This window comes from Mustela nivalis (assembly GCF_964662115.1).
Source record: "Mustela nivalis genome assembly, chromosome: 12".
NCBI classification, from domain to species: domain Eukaryota; kingdom Metazoa; phylum Chordata; class Mammalia; order Carnivora; family Mustelidae; genus Mustela; species Mustela nivalis.
Window position 1 is genome coordinate 17045422 of NC_139031.1, and position 27609 is coordinate 17073030.

The 27609-nt window shown below is 42.9% G+C and overlaps 2 protein-coding genes across 6 annotated transcripts in view; one reads left to right on the forward strand and one right to left on the reverse strand.

The window, feature by feature from the left end:
* Positions 1–275: 275 nt before the first annotated feature.
* LOC309844656 (uncharacterized protein) lies at positions 276–10020 on the forward strand (the record flags this gene model as incomplete). Its single annotated transcript, XM_082691751.1, has 3 exons — positions 276–294; positions 1487–1851; positions 9131–10020. The coding sequence occupies 3 exons, from the start codon at positions 276–278 to the stop codon at positions 9506–9508; spliced, it is 762 nt and encodes a 253-aa protein (XP_082547877.1). The 3' UTR covers positions 9509–10020.
* A 3582-nt stretch (positions 10021–13602) lies between these two features.
* The window catches only part of AGBL3 (AGBL carboxypeptidase 3), a 57932-nt gene continuing 43925 nt past the window's right edge, over positions 13603–27609 (reverse strand). For 3 of the 5 annotated variants that reach the window (XM_082693263.1, XM_082693264.1, XM_082693265.1), the window contains exons 16-19: positions 23725–23773; positions 22377–22573; positions 19477–19708; positions 13603–14429 (exon numbers count right to left, since the gene is read on the reverse strand). In XM_082693263.1, coding sequence (XP_082549389.1) covers positions 14006–14429; positions 19477–19708; positions 22377–22573; positions 23725–23773 — 902 coding nt within the window. In that variant the 3' untranslated portion in view covers positions 13603–14005. Of the gene's footprint in view, positions 14430–19476; positions 19709–22376; positions 22574–23724; positions 23774–27609 lie in introns of those variants that run through there. The other 2 variants (XM_082693266.1, XM_082693268.1) reach the window with 2 other exon arrangements.

Consider the following 27609-nt stretch of genomic DNA (forward strand, 5'->3'; position numbering starts at 1 on the left):
AATGTAAGCAAAGATATGCCAAGTTAAATAACCTAGGAGTTTCCCCATCAAAATCGCAGGTGAAGGGGCGCCTGGGTGGCTCAGTGGGTTGAGCCGCTGCCTTGGGCTCAGGTCATGATCCCGGGGTCCTGGGATCGAGTCCCGCATCGGGCTCTCTGCTCAGTGGGGAGCCTGCTTCCCTCTCTCTCTGCCTGCCTCTCCATCTACTTGTGATTTCTCTCTGTCAAATAAATAAATAAATAAATAAAATCTTAAAAAAAAAATCGCAGGTGAAAATGTTGGTTGTCGCAGAACGTATGACAGATGGTGGGAATGGTTAAACAGCTGTGCAGACTTTCTAGGAGGCAATTTGGCAATTTGCACCAAAACCCCTAAAAATCATTCTTTTTGGTCTAGTTGTCCCACTCAGGAGTTTATCCTATGGCAGCAACCAGAAATGCAATCAATGATTTATATACAGGAACGTTCATGGTAGTTAGTATTTGGCAAAAACCAGGAAGGAACCTGAATGCCCACCATGGGAATTAAGACACATCACAGCAACAAACTCTGCCGACTTTAGAATAAAGCTGCCGCCTTTGATTCAAGTCACGTCTAAAATCATATTCTACAGTACGACTGCACGAAAGAGACTCAGGAAACATTCTCGCCGCGGGATCCGTCTCTGGATGGTGGCATTATGGACAACTGCTCTCTTTTTGCATTGAAAATATTTCCAGAATTATGTGTTGTATTTATGTAAAAGTGAAACTTAAAAAACAAACATAAACAACCTTTATCATTCGGTGAGATAAGGCAGGAGTTGGCTGAAAAGAACACCGAGAAAGAGGAATAGGTACAGAATCCAGTCTAATGAAGAGTCTCAGGTTAGGGCTTGGGGAGGAATGAGGGATCGGGAGAAGATCCTGAGAACTGTACAGTAGTGGCCAGGAGGTAGGAAGGAAAGAAGGATCGTGTGTGTCTGTGTGTGTGTGTGTGTCTTTTCTAAGGAGAGAGAGAGAGAGAGAGAGAGTGTGTGTGTGTGTGTGTGTTTTAGTGGCCAGGAGGTAGGAAGGAAAGAAGGATCGTGTGTGTGTGTGTGTGTGTGTGTGTGTGTGTTTTCTAAGGAGAGAGAGAGAGAGAGTGTGTGTGTGTGTGTGTGTTTTAGTGGCCAGGAGGTAGGAAGGAAAGAAGGATCGTGTGTGTGTGTGTGTGTGTGTGTGTGTGTGTGTGTGTGTTTTCTTTCCTAAAGGAGCCTTTGGGTTTACAGGTGAAGAACTGTAACGGAGGTTCTTAAGGAAACGGCCCCTATTAAATTATTTGAAGATAAGCCCCAGCAGCCCTAAGCTCCCGCCGTGAATTTCCATCAAGGCACGCGGAGCACCGCAGTCTAGGAACAGACGGTCGAAAGGTCGCAGACCCCGTAAGATTCCGAGTCAAGAACACTGGTCTTTCTGACTGTGTATTCGAAGGATTGGAAGCGTGTTTTTGTAACTTCGGGGACTAGTTCAGCTCCTGCGAGTCCGGGATCTGCTCGTGTCCGGCCGCCCGGCTCTGCTGAGCGGCCGCCGTGGCCGCCTCGCGCGCCACACACGCTCGTGTGTCCAGACTCGGGGCGAGCCCTGGCGCTCACGCTTGTCCCCGGGTGTCTGTCACGGGGGCCCCCTGGCGTCGCCCGCCCCGTCTCGGGGTTCGGACGCGCCCCGGCCGGCGCTGGAGGCAGCTGCGGGAGGGAGGCAGAGCGCGCGGGGCGGGGCGCGGGGGCGCGCGGACGCCCACCGCCCTGCCCGGACCCCCGCTGGCGCCTGGGCTGCGGCGGGCGCGGGCTCGCGCCGGGGCGGGCCGGGGCCAGGTGGGCCGCGCGCGAGGCAGGTACTTACACGCACGGGGGGCCGAGCCCTCGGAGAGCGGAGCGGGCGGGTCTCCGGCCGGCGTCCCGGCGGCGCGCTCGGGAGAGGGGCCGGGGGCGCGGGGCCGAGCGGGCGGACGCGGTCGCGGTCCCGGTCCCGGCGGCGGCCCCGCTCGCACCCGCACCCGCACGGGTGCCCAAGTCAACAGCGCTCGGAGGGCCGGGCCGTTAGTGCTGACTGGTGCCCCGTCAGCTGATTTCACTTTCATTTCTTCCCTTGCCGGGGCTCGTGACTTGTCGGGAAAGGGGGACGCGCGCGGCGCTGCGGTTCGGCGGCCCGTCCCCGCGCTGGAGCCCCGCGCTAGCCGGCGGCCGGCCACAGCCGGGGGAGTGTCGCCGCGTCGCACACGGACCCGGGGCGGCAGACCGCCGGGATGCGGGCGCCGCGGAAACACGGCCTAGGACCTCATTGAGAGGGGCCCTTCGCCGTCCGCGGTCGGAGACCCCGGGCCATTCCCCCGCCTGTCCCTTGCTTTCCCGAAGTCGGCTCTGCGGGGTAACGGGGCTTCCCGGGACCGAGCCCGGGTGTCCTCCGCGTTCCCACTGGGACGTGTCTTCCTTCAAAATCAGAGCAGGACGACGCCTTTATTTTGTCATCCTAGGGGGCTCCTGGCCAGAGTTTTTAAAAATTGCTTCCTTGGCTCCCAGGACCAGCTGGGAATTCCAGTGTGGAGCAAAGCTCGGTTAGGTCGGGGGCCAGCCACCGTGGGAATACTGGAGTCCTTCGGGGTTTCTCTTCCCCTCCCCGGTCCTTCCCATTCCCCGCCTTTGTAGTTCTCTTATTATTTAAAAAAAATATTTTATTCATTTATTTGCAATTCTTTCCAACTCAAACCTAGAAGGATGAGGTCTAGTAGGAGGAAAAGGGGCTGGGGTCAGGGATCTCTGCTGCAGATTCCTAATTATCTACTCAAGCTCTCAGCATCAGCATCAGGTTCCTCTCTGTGACTGGCCCGGGCACCCGCTCCCCAGGCTGTTCTGGAAACCAGGGCTGAGGCGTGCGAGCGCTTCGCCCTGAGTGCAGAGTCCTGGGCTCGCGGCGATGGCAGCTGTTTCTGCTCAAAAGCCGGATTTCTAAATATTTGGCGTGACCTTCATGACCATGCCTTGAAGGCAGAGACAGAAATAACTTTCTGGTACAAATATAAAGTAGTTACTGTGAAAATCAAACACTGGTGAGTACACTGATGTGGTATTCAAGAGACATTATTGGCAATTTATTTACTGGAAGTCAGAACGCAGAGTTTCGATAGAGCCCAGCGTTCAAAAGTTTGTTGTGGAAAGAGCAATCCACGTTCTCCCTCCTTCGCCGGAGCAAGTGCTTTCACCTGTTTCAGCGTTTACCTCAGTTCTCAAAATAACCCTCCCGGGTCAGTAGGTCAGTACTTTCTGGGTTTTCGGTTTCAGGCCTAATCTATTGATGAACCAGTCGGCTGTTACAGCTGTCACAGCGCCCTGACTCCGGGTTCCCTAAGCCTGAGTCTTCTCTTGCTCCTGTGTCCAGGCTGGGTATCTCAAAAGTTTATTTTCATCAATACTCAGTGTCTGCAGTACTGTCCTATGCAAACATCACACACAGTAGTGGGACCGTGTAGAAAATTGGTTTGTTTTGTTTTGTTTTTCCTTCCTCGGAAAACTGTTACTCTTCCCTGGAGATCATTGCCTTAATTCTTTGTTTGCTTGGAGTCCTCTGTGCTTAACAGCCATCCAACCCGCAAATTTGAAATCTTTTTTCAAGAAATGTGTATGCACGGTATTTACCTCTTCCCCAGAGTCACTCACTCCGGGAGTGCCCTTGGACCTGCTTCTGCCTTCTGGGCACAGCGCAGTCCTTCTGGAAGGTTCCCCGCCCCCCATCCTAGGGATTCCCTTAGCCTCCGTCTGGGGATCGCCTGTTGCCATCATGAGAGGCTTTTACGGATTTAGTCTTCATTCTGCTCTTAAACTTGATCAATCAAAGGTCGATTGAGTACAGAATTTTAGGTGAAAGTAACTTGCATTTATAATTCTGAAAGCCTTATTCCACTCTATCTGGCCTCCGTGTTATTTTGTGAGTTTAAAGCTGTTCTGCTTTACAGCTTCCCACAGGGTCTCCTCTCCTGTTCTCATCCGTGCAGCTTTGTCTTAAACAAAAATGAGGATTTTAGTGGGCTTTTGAGAAGGAACAAAATGAAATGTGCCTAGCTGGTCATTTTTAACTGGAAGTGTATTTTTTTTTTTTTTTTAACACCCTAGAGGCTCTTTCTAGCAGTATCTTTCACTGGCTCTGGTAACAGCTGGTGGTGAGCTTCTTGCTCTAATCAAAGCTACTAGTCTCCTCTTAATTGCTTATCACCCAAATTTCCACTGGTTTTTGTTTTGTTTATTTGTTTTCATTTATTTATTATCACTTTTTTTCACCACTGGTTTTGCCCGCCCCCTGGGGGGTGAACTTCCCCACCCTGTTCCAAACACATCCGTGTACTTGGGGAGAACGCCTGAGCTCTCGGTTTGCAGGCCTGCCCCTCCTCCTGGGGTGGCCATTGGCCTCTGCGGGAGCACAGTGGGTGTGAGGCAGTTCCTCCCGCCTGGTCCGACTTCTTCCCTCCCCCGCCTGGGGAGCCAGCCCTGGCAAACGGGGCCTGTGTGCTCTGGTGCGGTGTAGCGGGGGAGGCCATGTCCTCTTGGTTGTACTTGCCCGGAATGGAGTCTCTGTGGCACTGAGGTAGGACCGGAGAAATGCTAGCAGCGCGGGCCTGCAGGGGAGATGCCCCAGCCCTTGACTGTGACCTTGGCCACCCGCTCAGGGAGAGGGGACATTCCCTCTTGTTGTGAACCAGCGGGAAGGGAGGAGTGGGTATGGCTTAAGTCTGAGATGTAGTAAATTTTCTTTTATTTTCCTTTTTTTTTTTTTTTTGGTAAATTTTCTTGAATGTTTCTTCATTTGTTGTATGCCCTTAGGGACAATTTCCTGAGACCTGAGACTTAAAATGAGTGGTGGTGTTTTTTTAAACGGTGATGGTACTCTTGTAAGGGAGTCGATGGAGGAAACACTTAGGGTGTTCTAGAACTGGGTCTCTGTCCCTTTATTGTTTTTTAAGGGGAAATTTTTTTTTTTAAATTTTATTTGTTCATTTGAGATTGAGAGAGAGAGCACAAGTGGGGAAGGGGCAGAGGGAGAGGGACAAGCAGGCTCCCCCCTGAGCAGGGAGCCCAACACTGAGCCCAACACTGGGCTTAGCTCCAGCCCAGGACCGGGAGATCATGACCTGAGCTGAAAGCAGACGCTTAACCATCTGAGCCACCCAGGCAAAAATTTAACTGAATAAAATCTAAGGGCATCAAAGTATTGAATACAGGAACAAAGCTGAAATGACAAATTTCAGAAAATTACAAAATAAGAAGCCAATGGTTGTAACTTGCCTCTTAGTCTATAAATTTAAAACTGGTAAGAATACTGATAAGAATAACAACAGTTAAACTGTCTAGTTGTTGTTTAGGTTTTTCATTTTGTTAAAAGGAATAATGCCAATAAGTTTATTGAGGTAAATATTAAGCTACTTCTACAGAATTCTAAGAATATATTGATATAGTCTCTCCCCCCCGGTTAGATCCTGCCTGGTTTTGTAAACTGACAGTGATGGTTGAAGTAATAGTGTAAAATGTAATATTTACATCCTTCCATTCTAGGGGACTCGATGAAATAGAAATAATGTGTCATAATTAAGTTAAACCCATCTATATTTAAAAATGCTCTAGAAGTTATAATTCTCTCAAACTTCAGTAAGACCAAGCAAAAAAATCAGCAGCAATTAAAGTGTTCATCCGAGGTAAATCAAAATTGCTTTTTTGGTTTTTTTCCAGCTTTACTAGGAGTGACAAATGAAACTTGCATATATTTGAAGCATACAACATGATAATTTAATATACATTGTGAAATGATTACCACAATCAAGTTAACTAATATATCCATAACTTCACTTATTTTGGGGGTTGATAACACTTGAGATCTCTCTAAGCAAATTGACAGATGTAGGGGCACCGGGGTGGCTCAGTCCTTGGGCATCAGCCTTCAGCTCAGGTCATGATCCCAGGGTCCTAGAATTGAGCCCCACATCAGGCTCCCTGCTCAGCAGCAGGCCTGCTTCTCCCTCTCCCACTCCCTCTGCTTATACTCTCTCTCGCTCTCTCTCTCGTCAAATAAACAAATAAATCTTTAAAAAAGTTGACAGATGAGTAAAATGTGAGAGGCGCCTGGGTGGCTGGGTTCAGTGACTCCCTTCAGCTCGGGTCATGATCCTGGAGTCCCAGGATCGAGTCCCGTGTTGGGCTCCCTGCTCAGCGGGGAGCCTGCTTCTCCCTCTGACCTTTCCCTTCTCATGCTCTCTCTCTCTCATTCTCTTTTTCTCTCAAATAAATAAATACATAAATTTTTAAAAATTAAAAAAAGAAAAGAGTGATCATATATTACATAATCTTTACCTATATCCTTCTGTATATTGGGATATTACTCAGCCATGAGAAAGGAATCCTATTTGCAACAACATGGATGACCCTGGAGGACACTATTCATTATTTTTTCTTTTTTTTTTTTTTAAGATTTTATTTATTTATTTGACAGAGAGAGATCACAAGCACATGGAGAGGCAGGCAGAGAGAGAGAGAGGAGGAAGCAGGTTCCCTGCTGAGCAGAGAGCCCGATGCGGGACTCGATCCCAGGACCCTGAGATCATGACCTGAGCCGAAGGCAGCGGCTTAACCCACTGAGCCACCCAGGCGCCCTTATTTATTATTTTCTTATTTGGTTACTTTTTCACAAAAAGAATAGGGTTTGAACTGGAGGACATTATACTAAGTGAAACGAACCAGACATAGATAAATACTGCATGAACACAAAATGGAATCTAAAAAAAAAAAACGGAACCTACAGTAACACAGAATGCAGTTGAGTCTTTCAGAAGCTGGGTTGAGGGGGAAAAGGAGGAGCGCTCGGAAGGCAAAGTCCTTCAGTTGAGATGAGTCTGGAGGCCTAATGTACCGCGCGGTGGTTATACTAAGTTGTTAGGCATTGCATACTCGAAATCTAACTTTTTTTTTTTTAATATTTTATTTATTTATTTGACAGAGATCACAAGTAGGCAGAGAGGCAGGCAGAGAGAGAGAGAGACAGAGGGAAGCAGGCTCCCTGCTGAGCAGAGAGCCCGATGCGGGGCTCGATCCCAGGACCCTGAGCCAAAGGCAGCGGCTTAATCCACTGAACCACTCAGGCGCCCAAATCTAACTTACTTTTGAAGAGAAAAAACCCCCGATGTCCTGCCATGGCTGCGGCTGTTCAGGGGTCGGCTGCACTGACATCTGAATGAGACCTGCATGTGACCCCGGGTCGCTGCGACCTCATGGCCAAGCTGTCCTCCTCTCCTGTGGAAGGGGGACTTCCCAGCGTCTGCGGGATTTTCTCTGAAGAGAGCAGCTGAACTTACCACCTTCCGCACAGGGATTTTATGGGCTCCTTTATCATTTGCAGCCTGTGTCATTCAAGTCCAATACTTTCAAGCTTTTCTTTTTTTTCTTTTTTCTTTTTGCCTTTCAGTTCCCACACTCTGTTCCTCATCTCGGAAGGCGGGCTTAGGTTTTGCTGTGGGTGAGCGTTTTTATCCCAGCCGTCCACTGTTTCCCTCTGAAGTCTGTCTACACTTTCTTCTGAGATGCCTTTAGCATTAGTTTGTTGGGACTGGAAGGGTTTTAATCTGCCTTTGATCAGGTCTTTTTTTTTTTTAATTTGAGAGCGCGCGCGCGCACACACACACACACACACGCATGAGTGAGCAGAGGAGGGGCGGCGAGAGGGGGAGAACCTCCAGCGGACGCCCTGCTGCCTGTGGAGCCCGATGCAGGGCTTGATCCCGTGACCCTGAGATCAGGACCTGAGCTGAGAGTCGGACGCTTAACTGAGCAGCCCAGGCGCCCCGATCACAGCTGTTCGGAAAGAGGAGCCATTATCATGCAATAACACGACGGTTTGGGGAGCTTGCTTTTTGCTTTGTTTTTGAGGGCTCCACTGGGTCTGCAAGTGAAGAGGTCAACCTCTTCCCACGGCTCTTAGGTGCTGCCAGACACAGACTTTGTACCCTCAGAGGACTGGCCTCCATGAGGGGTGACCCGAGTGATCCATAGCCTTGGATAAACTTATTTAATCTTTTCACTGACCTGTGTTCTTCAACCAGGACAGAAAAGCATGTGACTACCTCTTTATTCCCCCTTGATGTTAGCTTCTTATTAAAAATTAAAAACTCGGGGTGCCTGGGTGGCTCAGTGGGTTAAAGCCTCTGCCTTTGGCTCAGGTCATGCTCTCAGGGTCCTGGGATTGAGCCCCGCATGGGGCTCTCTGCTCAGCAGGGAGCCTGCTTCTCCCCTTCTCTCTGCCTGCCTCTCTGCCTACTTGTGATCTCTCTCTCTGTCAAATAAACAAATAAAACCTTAAAAAAAATTAAAAACTCATAGCAGCATATACTGAAGGGAAACCCAAAGGGCTTTGTCTCCTCCGATTCTAGCCCCAGAGCACTGCTCCAGAGCCGAGCTAGGAGCTGCTTTGTGGCAGTCTGAAAGAGCCACGTGGCTCCCAAGGTGCCGAAGCTTGGCTGCTGGTTACAGGTAGCTGGTGGACCACAACTGTCTGCTTGGAACCTTGTGGAAGTGGAATGTTCTATTTCTAAAACTGAGCACCTAGCAACCCAGGCCCGACTAGCGGGCAGTGAGGCCCGGCCCAATAAAACACGACACCCTCACTTTGTTCGCTGCTGTGCACGCAGAAAGCCACCATGTGTCTTGTGCACTGGGGGGAGCATAGAAAGGCTGACGGCAGCCAGAGGACACTAACCCACATGCTCGGGCCGCCCCAGACCCCCCCTGACCCCACGCAAATCCTAGAGGATCAGGGCGGTGTCGGGCCATAACCCACATTCTCTGCCTGCCCGCCCGTCGGGCCCAGTGCGGAGAGCGGCGCAGTGGAGGACCCCAGGCCCACATCCCCGAGGGAGCCACCCCCTCCGAGTTCGTTTCCTCCTGCTGGCTGGAGGCCAGATCCTGCCCGGCAGGGTGACAAGGCTCTCGCGTCCCTGTGGACTTGCTTGAGCCCGTGTTCAGTCAGTGCAGACCAACCCCGTCACAGAGCGCATGGGCCTCGCCAGACGTGTCGCTTCGCTGGTAAAACCTGGGACACACGAAGAGGAACTGCTGATGTCTTAACGTTTCCTGTGTTTTCAGGGGGCCGGGCTGCCGTCGCGTCCTGGTGCTCTCGGGCGAGGTGACTCCCTGACCCTGGCTCCTTCCAGCGCGTGCTGCCGTCCGCACCCAGCCGTCTGCAGACTGGCGGTGACGGTGGTGGAGGAAGCGCGACGTCATCTCGGCTCAATGTGCCACTTCTGTTTCCTTATACAGAATCACTGTCCTAGTGCCCTGCCACGGATCGGGCCCAGGGCTGCCCAATGTGTCACCCAGGACTCTGCTGGGAGCAGCTGGCTCCACGCAGCCTGTCCCCAGAGGAGCAGAGCAGGGCGCCCAGGCTGGGTGGGGAGCCCTGCAGGTGCCAGGTTCGGTCTGCCTGTGAGCGTGGTGGGGAACAGAGGCTCTTGCCAGGCTTAGGGGTGAGGGGAGAAGAGGGTCCAGGTTTGGTGAAGTGATAATTGTTTATAATTTATTTGAAAGAGAAATCACCAATTAAGCATTTATAACGTGTTTGTAAAAGTCAAGAATTCAAATTTTATTCTGGCTAGCTCTTGTTGGCCAGTCTTAAAACTGATTTGGCCTTCTGCTGTATCTAGCCTGCTGTAAACCCATGTAATTAATGATCAAGTTCAGATACTGTATTTTTCAGCTCTAGAATGTCAACTTGATTCTTAAAGTCTAATTGTGTTGAAATTCTCCATGTTTGCATTGATTTTCACCTTTTCCTGTATAACTTTTAATATAATGGTCATTTTGAAGTCTTTTTTGTTAACTCCATTTACTGGATTATCTCTGGACCTTCTTCTGTTATCTGCTTTCTCTCTTGACTATCGGTCACTTTCTTTCTTTTTTTTTTTTTTTTTAAGATTTTATTTATTTATTTGATGGACAGAGATCACAAGCAGGCAGAGAGGCAGGCAGAGAGACAGGGAGGGTGGGGGGAAGCAGGCTCCCTGCTGAGCAGAGAGCCAATGATGCAGGGCTAGATCTCAGGACCCTGGGATCATGACCTGAGCCGAAGGTAGAGACTTTAACACACTGAGCCACCCAGGGGCCCCCACTTTTTATTTCTTATCTCCTAGCTTTTAATTACATGCTAGACAGGCGTTAATACCTTATAGAAGGTCTGGATTATGATATCTTCTTCTAAAGAGTAGTTTTGTTTTGGGAGAATTTGTATTACTAGCAGATTATTTCTGTCTTGTTGGGGTTTTATTTTAATCTTGTTTGAATGTTCCCTTCCAGTTTTGTCCTTAGTCCTAGGCTGGAGCCCTTGCTCTTATGCATGGTCTTTATTCACAGGACATGTTTTTTTCTGAGGTTTCAATTCAATGTTGGGGATTTTCACCAAGGTCTCTATATTCTGGTTGAGTTGGAACCTCAGTATCTTCCCAGGACTCTTTTTTACTCTGTTTACTATACTTTACATAAACATCTTAGGATATGGTCAAGGACCTGAGAGTAATTTTCTACATAGATTTTGGGGGCTATTTTTCTGTGGTTCCTTCTTTTTCAGTATGTTGCCTCTAAATTTCAGCTCTCAGAGGAGACACAAACTCTGATCTCTATTTTGTCTGGCCAGTAAGATTGTGGGATTCCACTTCTCTGAACCATGGTTTGGAAAATGCCTCTAGGATGAAAGGTGGGACTGAATGAATGGGTTAAGCACCACAGTCCTGTGCTAATCACAATCTGTTGCCTGAAGTCACTTATGTCATGTAGATGATTTGGTTTTAGTTTATAGAGGATGGGTTAGTCCATTACCAGCTTTTCTGTAATGGTTAGAAATGGACACCCTCCTTCATTTTTATAAATGGATAGCAATATAAATATTTAAATACTTAAGGTTCCGGGATGCCTGGGTGGCTCAGTGGGTTGAGCATCTGCCTTCGGCTCAGGTCATGATCTCAAGGTCCTGGGATCAAGCCCCACATCTGGCTCTCTGTTTGGCGGGGAATCTGCTTTCCCCTCCCCTCTGTCTGCCTCTTTGCTTACTTGTGATCTCTCTCTCTCTCTCTAATAAATAAAAATCTTTAAATAAATACATACATACAAACTTAAGGTTCCTCCATGTCTTTTCATGGCTTGATAGCTCGTTTCTTTTTGGTGCTAAATAATCCATTGTCTCTGGATGTACCACAGTTTATTTACCATTCCACTACAGCAAGGCATCTTGGTTTCTTTTTTTTTTTTTTTAAAGATTTATTTATTTGACAGAGGTCACAAGTAGGCAGAGAGGCAGGCAGAGAGAAAGGAGGAAGCGGGCTCTCTGCTCAGCAGAGAGCCCGATGCGGGGCTCGATCCCAGGACCCCGGGATCACGACCTGAGCCGAAAGCAGAGGCTTTAACCCACTGAGCCACCCAGGCGCCCCGGCATCTTGGTTTCTTTCAAGTTTTGGCACTTATGAATAAACCTGCTGTTAATATCTGTGTGGACAGAAGTTTCAACTCCTTTATGTGAATACCAAGGACTGTGATGTGGCTCATATAGTAAGAATATGTTTTGGTTTTATCTTTCAAAGTGGCCATACCAATTTTTAAAGATTTACTTATTTGACAGAGATTACAAGTAGTCAGAGAGGCAGGCAGAGAGAGAGGGGGAACAGACTCCCCGCTGAGCAGAGAGCCCAATGTGGGGTTGGATCCCAGGACCCTGGGATCATGACCTGAGCAGAAGGCAGAGGCTCAACCCACTAAGCCACCCATGCACCCTGGCCATACCATTTTCTAATCTGTACTGTTAGTATTTTTTCTGCTTCTGTTCTCTGTTAGAGATTGTAGAGATTTGGTGTAATTTCTTAAATTTTTTATAGAGTTCAGTCAACCCATCTGGGCCTGGTGATTTCTCTTTTGACAACTTATTGGTTCAGTTTAATTGATATAGGCTTATTCAGCTAGTCTATTTCTTCCTGTGTGAATTTTGGCAGATTGTGTCTTTCAGGGAATTGGTCCATTTCATATAGGTTAACCAATTTGTGGGTAGAGAGTTGTTTGGAATATTCTTTTATTAACCTTTTAATGTTTGTGGTATTAGTACTAATGGCTTCTCCTTTCTGATATTAATAATTTGTCTTTTTTTTCTTAGTTAACATTGCCAGAAGCTTATGTTACTGACAATGGAATATTATTCAACATTATAAACAAATTAGCTATTAAGGCATGAAAAGACATGATGAAGTTTATATGCATATTACTAAGTGAAATAAATCAATCTGAAAAGGCTAAATACAATATGATTCCAGCTATCTGATATTCTGGAAAAGGTTGAACTATACAGACAGCAAAAAGATGAGTGGTTGCCAGGGTTTAATGGGGAGAGAAAGATGAATATGCAGAGAGAATATTTAGGGCAGTGAAACTACTCTTTTTTTAAAAAAAAAAAAAGATTTTATTTGAGAGAGATTGAGAAAGCATGAGAGCATGAGCAGTGGGGGAGAGGGAGAGGGAGAAGCAGACTCCCTGCTGAGCAGGGAGCCAGAAGCAGGACTTGATCCCAGGACTCTGCTTAATTGAGCGAGCCCAGGGGCCCCAGTGAAACTAATCTGTATGGTACTGTAATGGTAGATCTCAGTAGACATTTGTCCAAACCAACAGAAAGTACAACATCCTGAGTAAACCCTAATGTAAACTATTGGCTTTGGATCGTCATGATGTATCAGTATAGGGTCCTTAGTTCTAACAGATAGTGGGCGATGGTGATAATGGGGAGGCTATGTAGGTGTGGGTGTCCAGGGGTTTATGGGAAATACTTTCTGCTCAGTATTGCTGTGAACTTATTCTAAAAAATAAACTCTATTAAAACAGAAAATAAAATCAAAACAGAAATATAGTTATTTTACTATCCCAGTGAGTTCTCAAACCCTCTGGCTTTTGGGATTGTTGGGAGTAGACTACCCAACCTTGGGTTTTCTTAGTTCCATCTTGCTACCATAACCTAATTAGCTTATAGCCTGTATCTTTCATGTGCCTCATCTACCTGATTCTCATTCTGCTTAGCCTTACCACACAATGGACACCACTGGTGACCTGTGACTCTTGTTTTCTCACTCATCACATCCATCTTGACTTATTTGCCTGACGTACCTATTTCTCTGTAGTGTCCTTGAGGAATCCCTCCACTGTTGTCTTATGAATGACAAACTGTGAGATGTTCCACTTGCTTTCACATGAATAAATGGCTGGAAATGGACATTTATTAGCTCTAAAGCAAACAGCACATCTCATCTTTTACATTGTTGCTACATTTTGAGAAGTAAAATGACCACTGTAAACCATCAACTATCCATTTCGGTGCTATTTTATGACACACTTGCTTTGTGCAATCAACACTCTCTAATTCATAGTATTTTCTTTAACTGTCACATGTGTACAACTTAGCACTTTCCTAGGTACCATCTTACTCTGTAATTATGTTAGTCTTGTGTGTTTTACATGTACAATTATACAATAATCTAGTGGGGAGAAATGTCTTTTATACCATTGATGGTTTCTAGCACACTAAAAGAAATTCAAGATGTTGATTGATTTATTAAGGTGCCTACTAGGAATGTTAGAGTCATTGATAGTAGAGGTCATTCCGTCCTTGAGTTCTTAGTTTTTTGGTGTTCTAATGCACACGTTGTTTTGGAAGAATTCAGAAGTTCATAGATTTTTTTTTTCCATCCTGACAAAAATTAAATATAAATAAGTGATTTTAAATTTTCTGTATTTTCTCTGGATTTCTTTCTAAATCTCTGAAAGATGTTGCCACTAATGAAGATGGGTTATCTGGACCTTGTAGTTGGGATATGCATATGTATCTGTAAGGGGGGGGGCGCGAGAGAGGGTAGGGAGGGCTTCTTTCTTTCTTTTCCTTTTTACTAGGTAGGCATATGGTATTTTCATCCAAGGTTTTCAGAGTAGCATAAAGCTGAATTATTTGTCTCTCTGGAGGTTCAAATAGAAGGCAGGTTGTCCGTACTTCTTACTTGGTTGCTCATCCTTATTTTTAGCTGGATGTGGAGCTATTTGCAAAGAGTTTTGCTCGTTGCATTCTTCAGCTTGAAGACTCTCTTCTTTGCTAATATCCGCGTCCTTTTCGAGACTTGAGGGATAAGTCTCCCATTTGCTGCTGACAGGTTTTACGACTTTAGTCTTTGTGGCCTTGATTCGAGAGTGTTTTTTCTTTTTCTTGGGCACTTTGAGAGGTGACAGGTTTTCAAGTGGGCTCTGGGACACGGACTGGAGCCACTCTAGAGAGCTGACCGTTAGATTCCGTTGGCTTATAAGAGGGTGATTTCTGGGTGGTGTCCAAGATGTGCTGAATCTCTTTACATTTATGTAAGTCACTGGCTTTTGTCTAGGAAAGAAATGAAATACATGAGTTTTTCTCTTGTCATGTACCCTAGGTATTTGTAGTCTTTAGGTATTTGTCACAGTTTAAGTCTTATTTTTAAATCTTGTGGTGAATTCATCTTCCCTTAGGATTTTTACCATTGTTTCCTGTGAGAATGATCTAGGTCTTCAGTTTCTGGTCATGATTTCTTGGAACTACTCCAATCCTGTACTTGTGAATGCCAAGAGGGTATGTTTGTTGAGATACCTGCTCTGACCCAAGCTTCCCGACTTCTACTCTGGGCCTCAGTGCCTAACCTATATACATCTAGTTAAAGTAAATGTTCTCTAAAATTCCACTTTCTCTAAAAATCGACTTGTTTACTCTATTAGAATATACTCAGTTACACCCTACACATTTTTTTCTATAGTCAGTAAAAAGATTGATATGAGTCCAAAAGATGGAAAGTGCATTTGTTTCTTTTTCCTCGAAGTGAAAAATCTCTCCAGTCACATTTTGATATGCATAGTCTTTCTCAAGAATTTTTTTTTAAAGATTTTGTTTATTTATTTGACAGAGAGAAATCACAAGTAGTCGGAGAGGCAGGCAGAGAGAGAGAGAGAGAGGGAAGCAGGCTCCCTGCTGAGCAGGGAGCCTGATGCGGGACTCGATCCCAGGACCCTGAGATCCTGACCTGAGCCAAAGGCAGCAGCTTAACCCACTGAGCCACCCAGGCGCCCTCTCAAGAATTTTTATCATTAAAAAAAAGAATTTTTATCATTAATAGATGGAATGCTGAATATGAGATTTAATCCTTAATATCTGATTTCTGACCAGTGTTTGACAGGGAGGAAGAGGTGTCCGGCCTCTTGCTAATATGATACTGATTAGCATCCACCTAGACTCCATTCATTTTGGTTAAGAACAGAACAGACAATTGAAGTTCCAGCCCCATAATTACGTTCAAATGTTACATTCTTTAGTATAATAATTCTGCCAGCCGTTAAAGTACATTAAGTATTCTCTCCCTAGTCCAAACTTGGAAAGATGTCTAAAATGGTTTGACAAAAGTATGATTTTCTCATTTTGGGGTTTAGTCTCACTTTACTCTGTAATCACTTCCTATGGGTGACATTACATGTGCTGAGTCAGTCAGACAAAATATATAAAGTCATAAAGAAATAAGTTCAAAGAGCAAAAAATATCCACTTGATTGTATTGAAGTATATAGTGAATTAATCTGTTAAGAATGGTCTTGCTTGGGGGGCGCCTGGGTGGCTCAGTGGTTTAAAATCTCTGCCTTCGGCTCAGGTCGTGACCCCAGGGTCCTGGGATCAAGTCCTGCATCAGGCTCTCTGCTTGGCAGGGAGCCTGCTTCTCCATCTCTCTCTCTGCCTGCTTGTGATCTCTGTCTGTCAAATAAATAAAATCTTAAAAAAAAAAAAAAAAAGAATGGTCTTGCTTGCTATTTTCCTATTTTTTTCTTGTTTCCATGTATACCTACGGTAGATCCTTTGGGGAAGGGCCTACCCCAGGCACAAGGTGGCCTTCTCTGGGGACTACCTCTTGACCCACAAGGGTCGTCCGCCATTTGTAACGATCTGTTCTCTACCCACTGGCATGGTTGCCAACCAGATTCTCTTTCCCTGTAACTTTGAATTGGGAAGAAGAGAGAGTCTTGAAAGCGCAAGTGTTGGGGGTTGCAAATTTGTGCCGGTGTGAGGTATGAAGAGTTTTCTGCAGAGAGAGACAAGAGGAGACTGAAGATGGACAAAGTTCAGGCGGCTTTCCATTCCCTACTTTCAGCCCTTTTCTGAGACCTGACTGAATTCTCTCTACCCTTTATTGCCATAAATTGTCTTAGACTTTCTTATACTTCTTCCCTCCTACCTGACCTTGTACTTTCTGATTAAAGTAGCTTAAATTGGTTTCTCTTATTTGCACCCAAAGGGTTCTTAATTAATACAATCTATTAGCTGTCTGCCCTTCCAGACTCAGGCCAGTCCACACTGAGTACGCTTCAGGGTGTGTAAGAGACCGCTCATGAATATAAGAATTAAAAATCAAGGGACGCCTGGGTGGCTCAGTGGGTTAAAGCCTCTGCCTTCAGCTCAGGTCATGATCCCAGGGTCCTGGGATGGAGCCCCGCATCGGGCTCTCTGCTCAGTGGGGAGCCTGCTCCCCGCCCTCCGCCTGCCTCTCTGCCTACTTGTGATCTCTGTCAAATAAATAAAAAATCTTAAAAAAAATTCTCTTATATTTATTAAAAAAAAGAATTAAAAATTAAAAATCAAAAATCAAGCTATGTCTTAACTGTCATCTTTGCCTAGGTCCACTGTGATTTTGTTATTAGTTTCTGGATCGTTGAGTCCGCTTGTGTTATCATAATGTGACTGGTCCCTTGTTTGCCCGGGCCTGTGCTCTCTGTCTCGCCCATATTAGCTGACATATTAGACACAATTTCTGTTAGGCCCTGCCTTCCCCAGCACGATAGCTATCCCTTCTGATTAGAAACTGTCACCAGTTGCCTATCCTTATAGTTTTATGGACTTTGCTGGTTATACTATTAAGAAATGAGAATGTGAGAACTACTTGGAACTACTTCAATCCTGTACTTGTGAATGCCAAGAGGGTATGTTTGTTGAGATACCTGCTCTGACCCAAGCTTCCCGACTTCTACTCTGGGCCTCAGTGCCTAACCTATATACATCTAGTTAAAGTAAATGTTCTCTAAAATTCCACTTTCTCTAAAAATCGACTTGTTTACTCTATTAGAATATACTCAGTTACACCCTACACATTTTTTTCTATTAATGTGGCATTAATCAAGAGTTGGGGGTCACTGGGGACTCAGTGGGTTAAGCCTCTGCCTTTGGCTCAGGTCATGATCTCAGGGTCTTTGGGATGGAGCCCTGCATCGGGCTCTCTGCTCAGCAGGGGAGCCTGTTTCCTCCTCTCTCTCTGCCTGCTTCTCTGCCTACTTGTGATCTCTCTCTCTGTGTCAAATAAATAAGTAACATCTTAAAAAAAAAAAAGTTGTGGGGGAAGCATAAAGAGGAATATCACCCTCTGTCAGGGCTTTTTCCAGAGAGAACCATTGATGGGGCTACGTGCTACTGGAGATCTTTCTAGGTGTGTATGTGTATGTGTGTAATAGGCACACTTTAAATAGACTTGTATAGTCTGTAAATGCAACATAACAAAGCTGATTAGTAGTTTTTATTCACTTATGCATTGCGAACATTATCACATGTTAATCTGTACAATATTTCATAGCTACATAATACTTCATTCTATGGATATACTATATTTAAGCACTTTTTCTGTTGAACATTTAGGTTCATTTCGTTTCCTTTTTCTTTGACGCTTTTAAACGATACTGAAATGAACATCAAGGCGCCTGGGTGGCTCAGTCGGTTAAGCATCTGAATCTTCAGATTTTCTCCCTGCCCACCCTCACTCATTATCTCTCTGAAATAAATAAATCTTAAATAAAGAAGTGAACATCACTACAGAAACCTCTTACCTAGGTTTTCCACCCCCCACTTCCGGAAGTTTAATTTCCTTTTTTTGAGTATACCTGCTGCTGAAGTGAGCACATTTTTTGAGAGAAAGAAAGTGGTGGGGGAGGGCAGAGGGAGAAGGAGAGAGAGTGAATCTTTTTTTTTTTTTAAAGGTTTTATTTATTTATTTGATAGACAGAGATGACAAGTAGGCAGAGAGGCAGGCAGAGAGACAGGAGGAAGCAGGCTCTCCACGGAGCAGAGAGCCCGATGCGGGGCTCGATCCCAGGACCCTGGGATTATGACCTGAGCCGAAGGCAGAGGCTTTAACCCACTGAGCCACCCAGGCACCCCAGAGAGAGTGAATCCTAAGTAGGCTCCCATGCTCAGGACAGAGCTTGAAGAGGGGCTTGATCTCACAACCCTGAGATCATGATCTGAGCTAAAATCAAGAGTCAGAAACTTAACAGACTAAGCCACCCAGGCGCCCCATTCCTAGGTTTAATTTCTAAAAGTGGAATTTTTTTAGTCAAAATGAATATATAATATGGAGGATTTTTCATTTACATTGCTGGATTGCCTTTCAAAACTCTGCATCAAAAAACCCACCCAAAGCCAAAAGAAACACAACTCTGTATGAATTCATATTCCAACCATCAGTGAGTTAATTCTTCCGTCGAGAGGCAAAAATGAATAGTATTTCATTATTGCTTTAATTTGCACTCCTTTAAGTGAAATTAAACATTTAAAATATTTATTGACCAATTTTTTTCTTTTGTGAATTTCTGGTTCGTAGCCTTTGCTCATTTTCCTACTAAAATATTCAAAATTTTGTCATTGATGTGTAGGTCATCTGTGAATATTTAGTTTATTGGTCCTCTGTTTTTCATTTGTATTTTAAAGGGAATATAACAGACTCTGAAAACAGATTGTCTGTTGGCTGTGTGACCTTGGACAAATCACTTAAACTCTTTGCACCTCAATTTCCTTAGGTGCAGAGTGTAAAATACACATGGTGTGTATGCAAACACAGAATCATGTCTAGTACAAAGATACCTCATTAAGATTTGTTAATAATGTTTTCAGCTTGCTGTTGTCTCTTAGGTATACGTGTTTCCTTTTAGTCTTAGTGATGGTTCTATTTTTTTTTTTTAATCTTTAAAAGAAATCTGGTCTTATTCTTTATGCTTTCCTCTGACTATCAATACGCTTAAGTAATTCAAGGTAATTATTTCTTATTCTGGTTGCATCCTAGGATTATAAACCTTGAACACATTGGAGAAATCTGAAGTCAGGCTACCGTCATACGTTATGCACGTATACTTACTCAGAGATCCAAATTAATGAGTGATTTCATGCAAATGATCAATTAAGACCTGATAACCTATTCCTGTCACCTATCTATTGTTCTCTGATGGCTTTGGGTTTTTGTCCCTTTGTCAAATGCGGTGTAGCTGCCACCATTTTTAAGAGCGTATGTTTATTTCTTAGGATAATGAATTACTAAACTTTGCTTCCTTATAAAAATGTAGTCAATATCTGAGAATGACAAAATTGTATCGACTTACTGATGTTGAATTTGGAAGTTGGTTCTTGGGTTGAGTATTTGTTTCTTCTGAGGGGTTTGTACATTTTTAGTGCTTTCCATGATAGGGAGCAAATACTGCAGAATCTCTTGAGTTTGAGCTATTCTTTTATCCCTGTAGATTCTCTTTTCATCATCTGTCCAATTTATGCCAGTCTTCTTGCTCGGGAAAGAAGTACATTCTTTCATTCTGCTTTTAAAGTTGTGACGCAGATCTGGGGAGCAACCACAAATACACGCACAGATACATGAACTAAATCAACTCAACAATTACTTATTGAACATTATGTGCCAAGGATCTTTATCCATTATATTGTAATTACAGGGTCAGAAAAGAGCAAATAAGTAATATATAGAGTATGTCAGATAATGCTGAAGTTTACAGGATAAAATAGCGTTGGGGAGGGAAATAAAGAATTCTTGGGGAAGGGGTTGACTTCTGTTTTTTACAAGGCGTTCAGGGAAGACCTCCCTGTGCAGTTGAGGAATGTCAGAGGAATTAGGGAGTGAGTCCAGCAGATACCAGAGTAAAAGAGCATTCTAGGCAAGAAAAATAATAGGTGCAAAGGCCCCGAGTGAGGAGCATGTTAGTTTGTTGATCACCAAGATGGCACAAGTGGCTAAAGTAGACTGAATTATGGGGAAAGAGCTAAGACAGCAGCTCGGCTAGGTGGCTTGGACAGCGTTCACATGGGGCCGTACAGGCCATTGTAAAGACCGACTTTACTGAGTGTGAAATGGGGAGCTACTGAAGGGTTTTGAGCAGCTGAGTGTTACCATCCGAGGTTTGTTTTAGCAGGACCCTGCTGTTATATAATCCTACATTTTGAGATTTTACTAGTGAATTAATGTGTGATGAGAGAAGAGAGGAATCAGTGGTGACCACAGAGCTTCTGATCTTGAGAAACAGAAGGATGGAGATATGGGAATGACCGTGAGAAGGGCATGGCCGAAATCCCTCCTTACCTACAGGATACACAGCAATTGTTAATTGTGGTCTTTTTAATAACATTAAAAAGTGTTTACTTCCCCCTTGCATTAGGTAAGACTACTATAAAACAAACCTCAGGAAATAACAAGTGTTGGTAAGGATGTGGGGAAATTAGAACCCTGGTGCACTGTTGCTGGGAATGGCAAACGGTACAGTCACTGTGAAGAAAAGTATGGTGGTTCCTCAAAAAATTGAGAATGGAATTCCTGTATGATCCAGCAATTCTATGTCCGGGTCTATGCCCTGAAGAGTTGAAAGCAGAGTCTCAAAGAGGTATTTGTATATGATCATAGAAGCAGCATTATTCAATTCACAGCAGTCAAAAAGGTGGAAGGAACCCAGGTGCCTACTGATGGATGCATGGACAGACAAAACGTGGTCCATATGTAAAATGGAGTACCACTCAGCCCTTGACAAGGAAGGAAATTCTGACACCTTCCACACCCCGGATGAAACTTGAAGACATTATGCTCAGTGAAACAGACCGGTCACAAGAAGACAATGTATTTGTCTTCCAAATATTTGATTCTACTTATCTAAGAAACAGTCAAAGAGAGATTCAAAGCAGGAGAGTTGCCAGGAGCAGGGCGGAGGGAGGTGGGGGATTGTGAAATGGGTCCAGAGTCTCAGGTTAGTAAGATGAGAAGAATTTTGGAGACAGTGTGCATGACAAGGTGAATGTACTTAACAATACCTGAACTTTAGGCTTAAAAACAGTTAAGATGGTAATTTTATTTCATGTGTATTTTGACACAATTCTTAAAAATTCTATATACTCAGCAAGAGAGCTGAAGGATAAAAAGAAACCCTGAGTAAAGCCTGAAGGAAGACTAGTAGACATTTTAAAGGACGCGGCAAGATTACGTACAATTATAATGCCCAAGATGGTGTGTAGACAATGTAAGTAGAATACACTTAGAATAAAAGCATGAAATACATTATGCTTTGTAAAAAGGTTAGAGATCTATCTTTGTTGGTTCTTCTTCTTCTTCTGATCCCTCAGTACTGGACACCCGCGGGTCTGCTCCGTAACCCTCTTCTATATGCGTCCTCACTTAGGGTCTCATCCAGGCTCACGCCCTAGAATGTGGTCTTTATCTGAAAATTTCCGCATGTGTATCCAGCCCAGACCTCTTCCTAGAACTCCAGACTCCTACCCAACTGCTAACTCAGTACTTCTGCTTCAGTGTCTCAAAGGCCTTTCAAAAACAAGCCTAAACCGATTTGCTCATCTGCCCTCAGTCTTTACCATCTCCGCAGAATAGAACTCCGCTTCACTTAGTTGCTCTGGAAACTGAAATGGGCAATTCAACAGCTGTAAGCAATTGTGAAACCATCACCACATTCAGGATCTAGAAAAACACATCTGTAAGAGATGCCTAGTGTTCCTTTCTAGTCCATTCTTCCCTTCATCGCCTGCTCTATGCCATCTTCCTCCAGGAAAGCTTTACCTAGTTTTTTTTTTTTTTTTTTTCTCTATAAATTCGTTTGCATTTCCTATACATGAGATTTTTTTTCCTATACATGAGATTTATACAGCATTTCATAAGTCTGACTTCTTGTACTCAGCACAATGATTTTGAGATTCATTCGTATCATGTGTATTAGTTCATTTTTTATACTCTGGTATGGAGCAGGCAGCAAGGATGAGGTATTGGGAATAAGGCAATTAAATAGATTTTTTCCAAAGCTATATTAAAATTTTTTTCTGTATCAAACTTATATAGAAGTTAAATAAGGCAAGCACTTTTCAGAATCAGGAATAAGATGGCTATTAATCCTTTCTGATTATAAACAGTTCCAAATTTCATAGGATTTATTAATGATGATACAGTGAAAGTAACCTTTGTCTTTATTAAAATCCTAAACAAACAAACAAACAAACAAACCACCTTCTGCTGGTATCCTTGTCTTCTCAGCCCAGCTGGGAGTTTGCGTGCTCATGGGACACTTGAAGGATTTTACTTTGAAACAGTTTCCATACAAATTAGTGCTCTTGGGCTGAATTATTTCGTGGATTGTCTTCTCACCAGTTTCTAGCAACTGTCTTTGTTGGTCTTTGCTGAGCCTCTGAATCCTATTTTGGGAGCTGAAAGAAATTGCGTACTCTGATTTCAGTGTCACCGGTGATCTATCTAAGCAAGAGTAATGTAGTGCCATGTTATATTTGTATATGACACCTCGCAGAATGTAAAGGAGACTTATGGATATTGTATTACCAGTCCTATGGTGTAGGCAGGATGGCCGGTGTTATCCCCATCTTACATCAGAGAGGGAGTGTTAAGGAATCAGACTGGTTAAGCTTACTTGCTCAACATCATGCAGCTAATAAGAGGGAGGAACGGGTCCAGAATTGACAGCTTGTCACTCCAATACTTTTTCTACTTTCTCTTATTTTACTGTATTGTTTGGTATCTTTCTATAGATAGATTTTTAAAAAAATTGTCTTAGTTCGTTCAGTTCTAGAGCTAAGTACAGGCATGCCCAAAGATGGATTCTTACCCATTTTGTAGGTTTTGGGGGACAGGAGAGTCTACATATTTCCCCAGAACCCATTATATTGAGTAGAAACCAAGTTCTTAGAAGAGCCATGGGAGGAAGAAAGTGCATACCATGTTTCCTCTGTTGGACACATTCAGTCTACCTTCAGATACTTACTATTCCATGGTTCTGATGGTAGCTCATGTCATTATTCCTAGAATAGGAAAACTTGCCAAGGGAGCTAGTGATATAATAATTACTGGTTTAGAGAAACTACCAGGTTTACCTATGTTATTCCTGAATTCACTTTCTATACTTCCTCTGGTTTCCAGGTACTAGGATTAGCCCTGCCTGATGGACGCTCCAATCGCTCTTCTACGTGGTGATGGGATAGTCATCCATCCCAAAGAACTAAGTAATTATCTTACACCAGCAATATGTATATTTTTTTTGAAAAAAGAGAAACTCAGATAATGCCATGACAAATGCATAGAAATAAATGTCTAATTGTAGATTTTAAGGCATCCAAGGGGGATAGTTTGGGAATACTGAAATCTCAATATCCTTCAAATGGTATCAGATAAGCACTGCTATGTATTAACATCAGCCTACAGATACTATGGAGAATATAAAGAGACATCAATTAACAATTGTTATAAAAAAGCTACTTTTACCTGTTGCTTTAATTCAAAATCAAAATCCTAGAAGCCAGAGGAAAAGGAATAAGGTAATCGGGTAGAAGAAATCTAGTTCTCCTACCTCAAATATCTTTTTAGAAACCAAGCAGGAGCTCGTCCCGGTATTTTCACTAAAAAGAGAATAAGCCATAAAATATCTGAATGGAGATTTTTTTTAAAAGATTAATGAAATTTAGTACTTTTACTTCTTGACAGTTGCCTCATTCATACATTTAATGGCTACTTTAACTGAGTTTATCTTCAATTAATCTGTCATTGTTTTACTCAGACATGAAGTTTATTAGTACATATTTCCCCTATAAGCTTTTTAATTAAACTGTTTCAAGAGAATAGCAAACAGTAGAAATGCCTATCCAATAACTGTCAAACAATTCAGAACTGAAAATACATATGTTAGATCTATGAAGGATATATACATGTACAGTCAGGTGACTGACTGTTTAGAGAGCCTGCCTAGGACACAGCCATGACAGACCAAAAAAGTAGTATAATATGTAACAGGTAGCTAGCTATACGTCACACGTATTATTTTAACATTAAAATATAAAATAGGTATTGAAAATAGGTATTTATTTGCTTTTCTGTTACATAAACACTATTATTTAAGCAAAACAATAGGACCAGTTAACAGTGGTGTTTAGCAGTAATTTATAGAACATATTAAGCAGTATGTGTGAGAATAATAGAACAATATTTTTGTTTCTCTTTGATACAGATTTTAATTTTTTATTGGATATTTTAATTTTATAATCCATATTGTGCATTTTTAAGACACATAAATATAAGATTTTAAAAGCTGAATGTAAATATAATCAAGCTAACAGATACTTCCTATATTTAATAAAAATGAACAATAATGAGGGGCGCCTGGGTGGCTCAGTGGGTTAAAGCCTCTGCCTTCGGCTCAGGTCATGATCCCAGGGTCCTGGGATCGAGCCCCACGTTGGGCTCTCTGCTCCACAGGGAGCCTGATTCCTCCTCTGTCTCTCTCTGCCTGCCACTTGTGATTTCTCTCTCTCTGTCAAATAAATAAAATCTTAAAAAAAAAAATGAATAACAACGGGTTTATGTCCCGTGATAAAGAAGGATCTTTTTGCACTTTGTGTTTCCTTTTCTGATAATACTTCTCTGAATTGCCTGTACCTTTAGGATGTTCCTCCTTTATGTAGTGTTAACACTGAGCACATTCAGAGACCAGACTTGCCGGCTCCTCTTACCGAGCCCACTTTTACACTGGCCCCTGGTGGCGGTCCAGTGCAATGACATCAAGTTAGAGACCCCATCAACAGACAAACCTGAGTATGGAATATGATTTTACTTATTGGCAACAGCAGGTTTTTGGAATTGTAAGGAACTAGTTTCCATCTTTCTAAAAATATACAAGCTTGTTTTTAGCAGATTAGCTTTCTGGCATTCAGGCCATCTGCATCTTTAAATTCATCATGTAGGCGCTGCATGTCTGAAATGTCCATTGTTTTTAGACCCTCTGAAACACCCCGTCACCATATGTTAAACTTCTTTCTCAGGGAAAATGTTTATAAAGCACGGAGGTAATCTTAAGGTGGATTTCAAATAAATTACAGTTTTTCTGGCGGTTTCATTTGGCTGCCCCTTTAGGTAACTTATCTTTGGGTTTTGAGGCAGTCTTTCTTCCCCTAAATGTCATTTTTTCCCCCAGTGTATGAGTTTTTGTCATAACCTACACACAATACAAATAGTTCAGGTGCAGTGAATCCTTTTGTACAGTCCTTGGTGCTTCTTCAAAGATCTTCAAACAGTTTTAGAGAAACAGCATATAAATTATTTTACTGTAGTGTTTTCCTGTATTCTCATCTTCAAACTATTTCCAAATTAGAGGATGTTCTTCTCGTCCCACATGTTGAAAATGTGATTTAATGGCAGACCCAACATTTTGATGGCTTTTCTATGGCTGGCAACAATGACAGACATCTTGTAGGCCCAAGTCTATTGTAAATAATGCTGCAATAAACATTGGGTTGCACAGATCTTTTTGAATTAGTGTTCTTGTATTCTTTGGGTAAATACTAGTAGTGGAGTTACTAGAACATATGGTAATTCTCTTTTTAATTTTTTTATGATCTCCATACTGTTTTCCATAGTGGCCACACCAGCTTGCATTCCCATCAACAGTGCACAAAGTTTCCCGATTCTCTGCATCCTTGCAAACACCTGTTGTTTCTTATGTTGATTTTAGCAATTCTGATAGGTATGAGGGGATATCTCATTGTGGTTTTAAGTTGCATTTTGCTGACGATGAGTGATGCTGAATATCTTTCCATGTGTTTATTGACCATCTGTAAGTCTTCTTTGGAGAAATGTCTGTTCATATCTTTGGCCCATTTTTAATTGGATTCTTTGGGTTTTTTGGGTGTTGAGTTGTATTAGTTCTTTATATATTCTAGATACTGTTTATCAGCTATACCATTTGCAGATATTTTCTCCCATTTGGTAGGTTGTCCTTCAGTTTTCTGGATTGTTTCCTTTGATGTACAAAGACATGTAGTCTCAATAGTTTATTTTTGCTTTTGTTTCCTTTGCCTTAGGAGACATATGTAGCAAAATGTTGCCATAGCCAATGTCAAAGAAATTACTGCCTATGCTCTCTTAGTGTATGCTTTTTATGGTTTCAGATCTCACATTTAAGACCTTACTCCATTTTGAATTTATTTTTCTGTATGGTGTAAGAAAGCGGTCCAGGTTCATTCTTTTGCATGTAGCTGTCCACTTTTCCCAACAACAGTGGTTAAAGAGACTGCCATTTTCTTATTGCATATTCTTGCCTCCTTTGTAGAAGATTAATTGACCAAATAGTTGGGGGTTTTTTTGTTTTTGTTTTTGTTTGTTTTTTTTAGGGCTCTCTATTCTGATCTATTTTTGTGCTATCATACTGTTTTGATTTCTTGTTTTGTAGCATACCTTGAAATCTGGGATTGTGATACCTCTACTCTTGTTCTTTTTCAAGAGGACTTTGGCTATTCAGGGTCTTTCGTGGTTCTGCACAGATGTTAGTGTTATTTGATTGAATTCTATTAAAAATACCGTTAGTATTTTGATAGGGATTGCATCAAATCTGTAGATTGCTTGGGGTAGTATGGACATTTTAACCATATTTTCTCTCCCAATCCATGAGCATGGAATATTTTTCCATTTGTGTTATCTTCAGTTTCTTTCATCAGTGTTTTATAGTTTTCAGAATATAGGTCTTTTACCTCCTTGGTTAAGTTTATTCCTAGTTTTTTGGTGAAATTGTAAGTGGGATTGTTTTAATTTTTCTTTCTATTGCTTTATTATTAGTGTATAGAAATGCAACAAATTTCTGTATATTGATTTTGTATCCTGCAACCTTGCTGAATTCACTCATCAGTTTTTTTTTTTTAAAAGATTTTATTTACCTATCTGACAGACAGAGATCACAAGCAGGCAGAGAGGCAGGCAGAGAGAGAGGAAGGGAAGCAGGCTCCCTGCTGTCACTCATCAATTTTTTGGTGGAGTCTTTAGGGTTTTCTATATGTAGTATCATGACATTTGCAAATAGTGAAAGTTTTACTTCTTCCTTACAAATCTGGATGCTTCTTCTTGTTGTCTTGATTGCTAGGACTTCCTGTACTGTGTTGAATAACAGTGGTAAGAGTGGACATCCTTGTTCCTGATCTTAGGGGGAAAGCTCTCAGTTTTTAACCATTGCGTATGATGTTAGCTGTGGGTTTTTAAATATATGGCCTTTATTATTTTGAGGTATGTTCCTTCTCAACCTACTTTGTGGAAGACTTTTATCATGAATTAATGTTGGACTTTGTCAAATGTGTATTCTGTTTCAGGATGAAATGTTCTGCATATATGTTAGATCTGTCTGGTCCAATGTGTCATTCAATGCCTCTGTGTTTTTGTTGATTTTCTGTTTGTTTGGATGATCTATCTATTGATA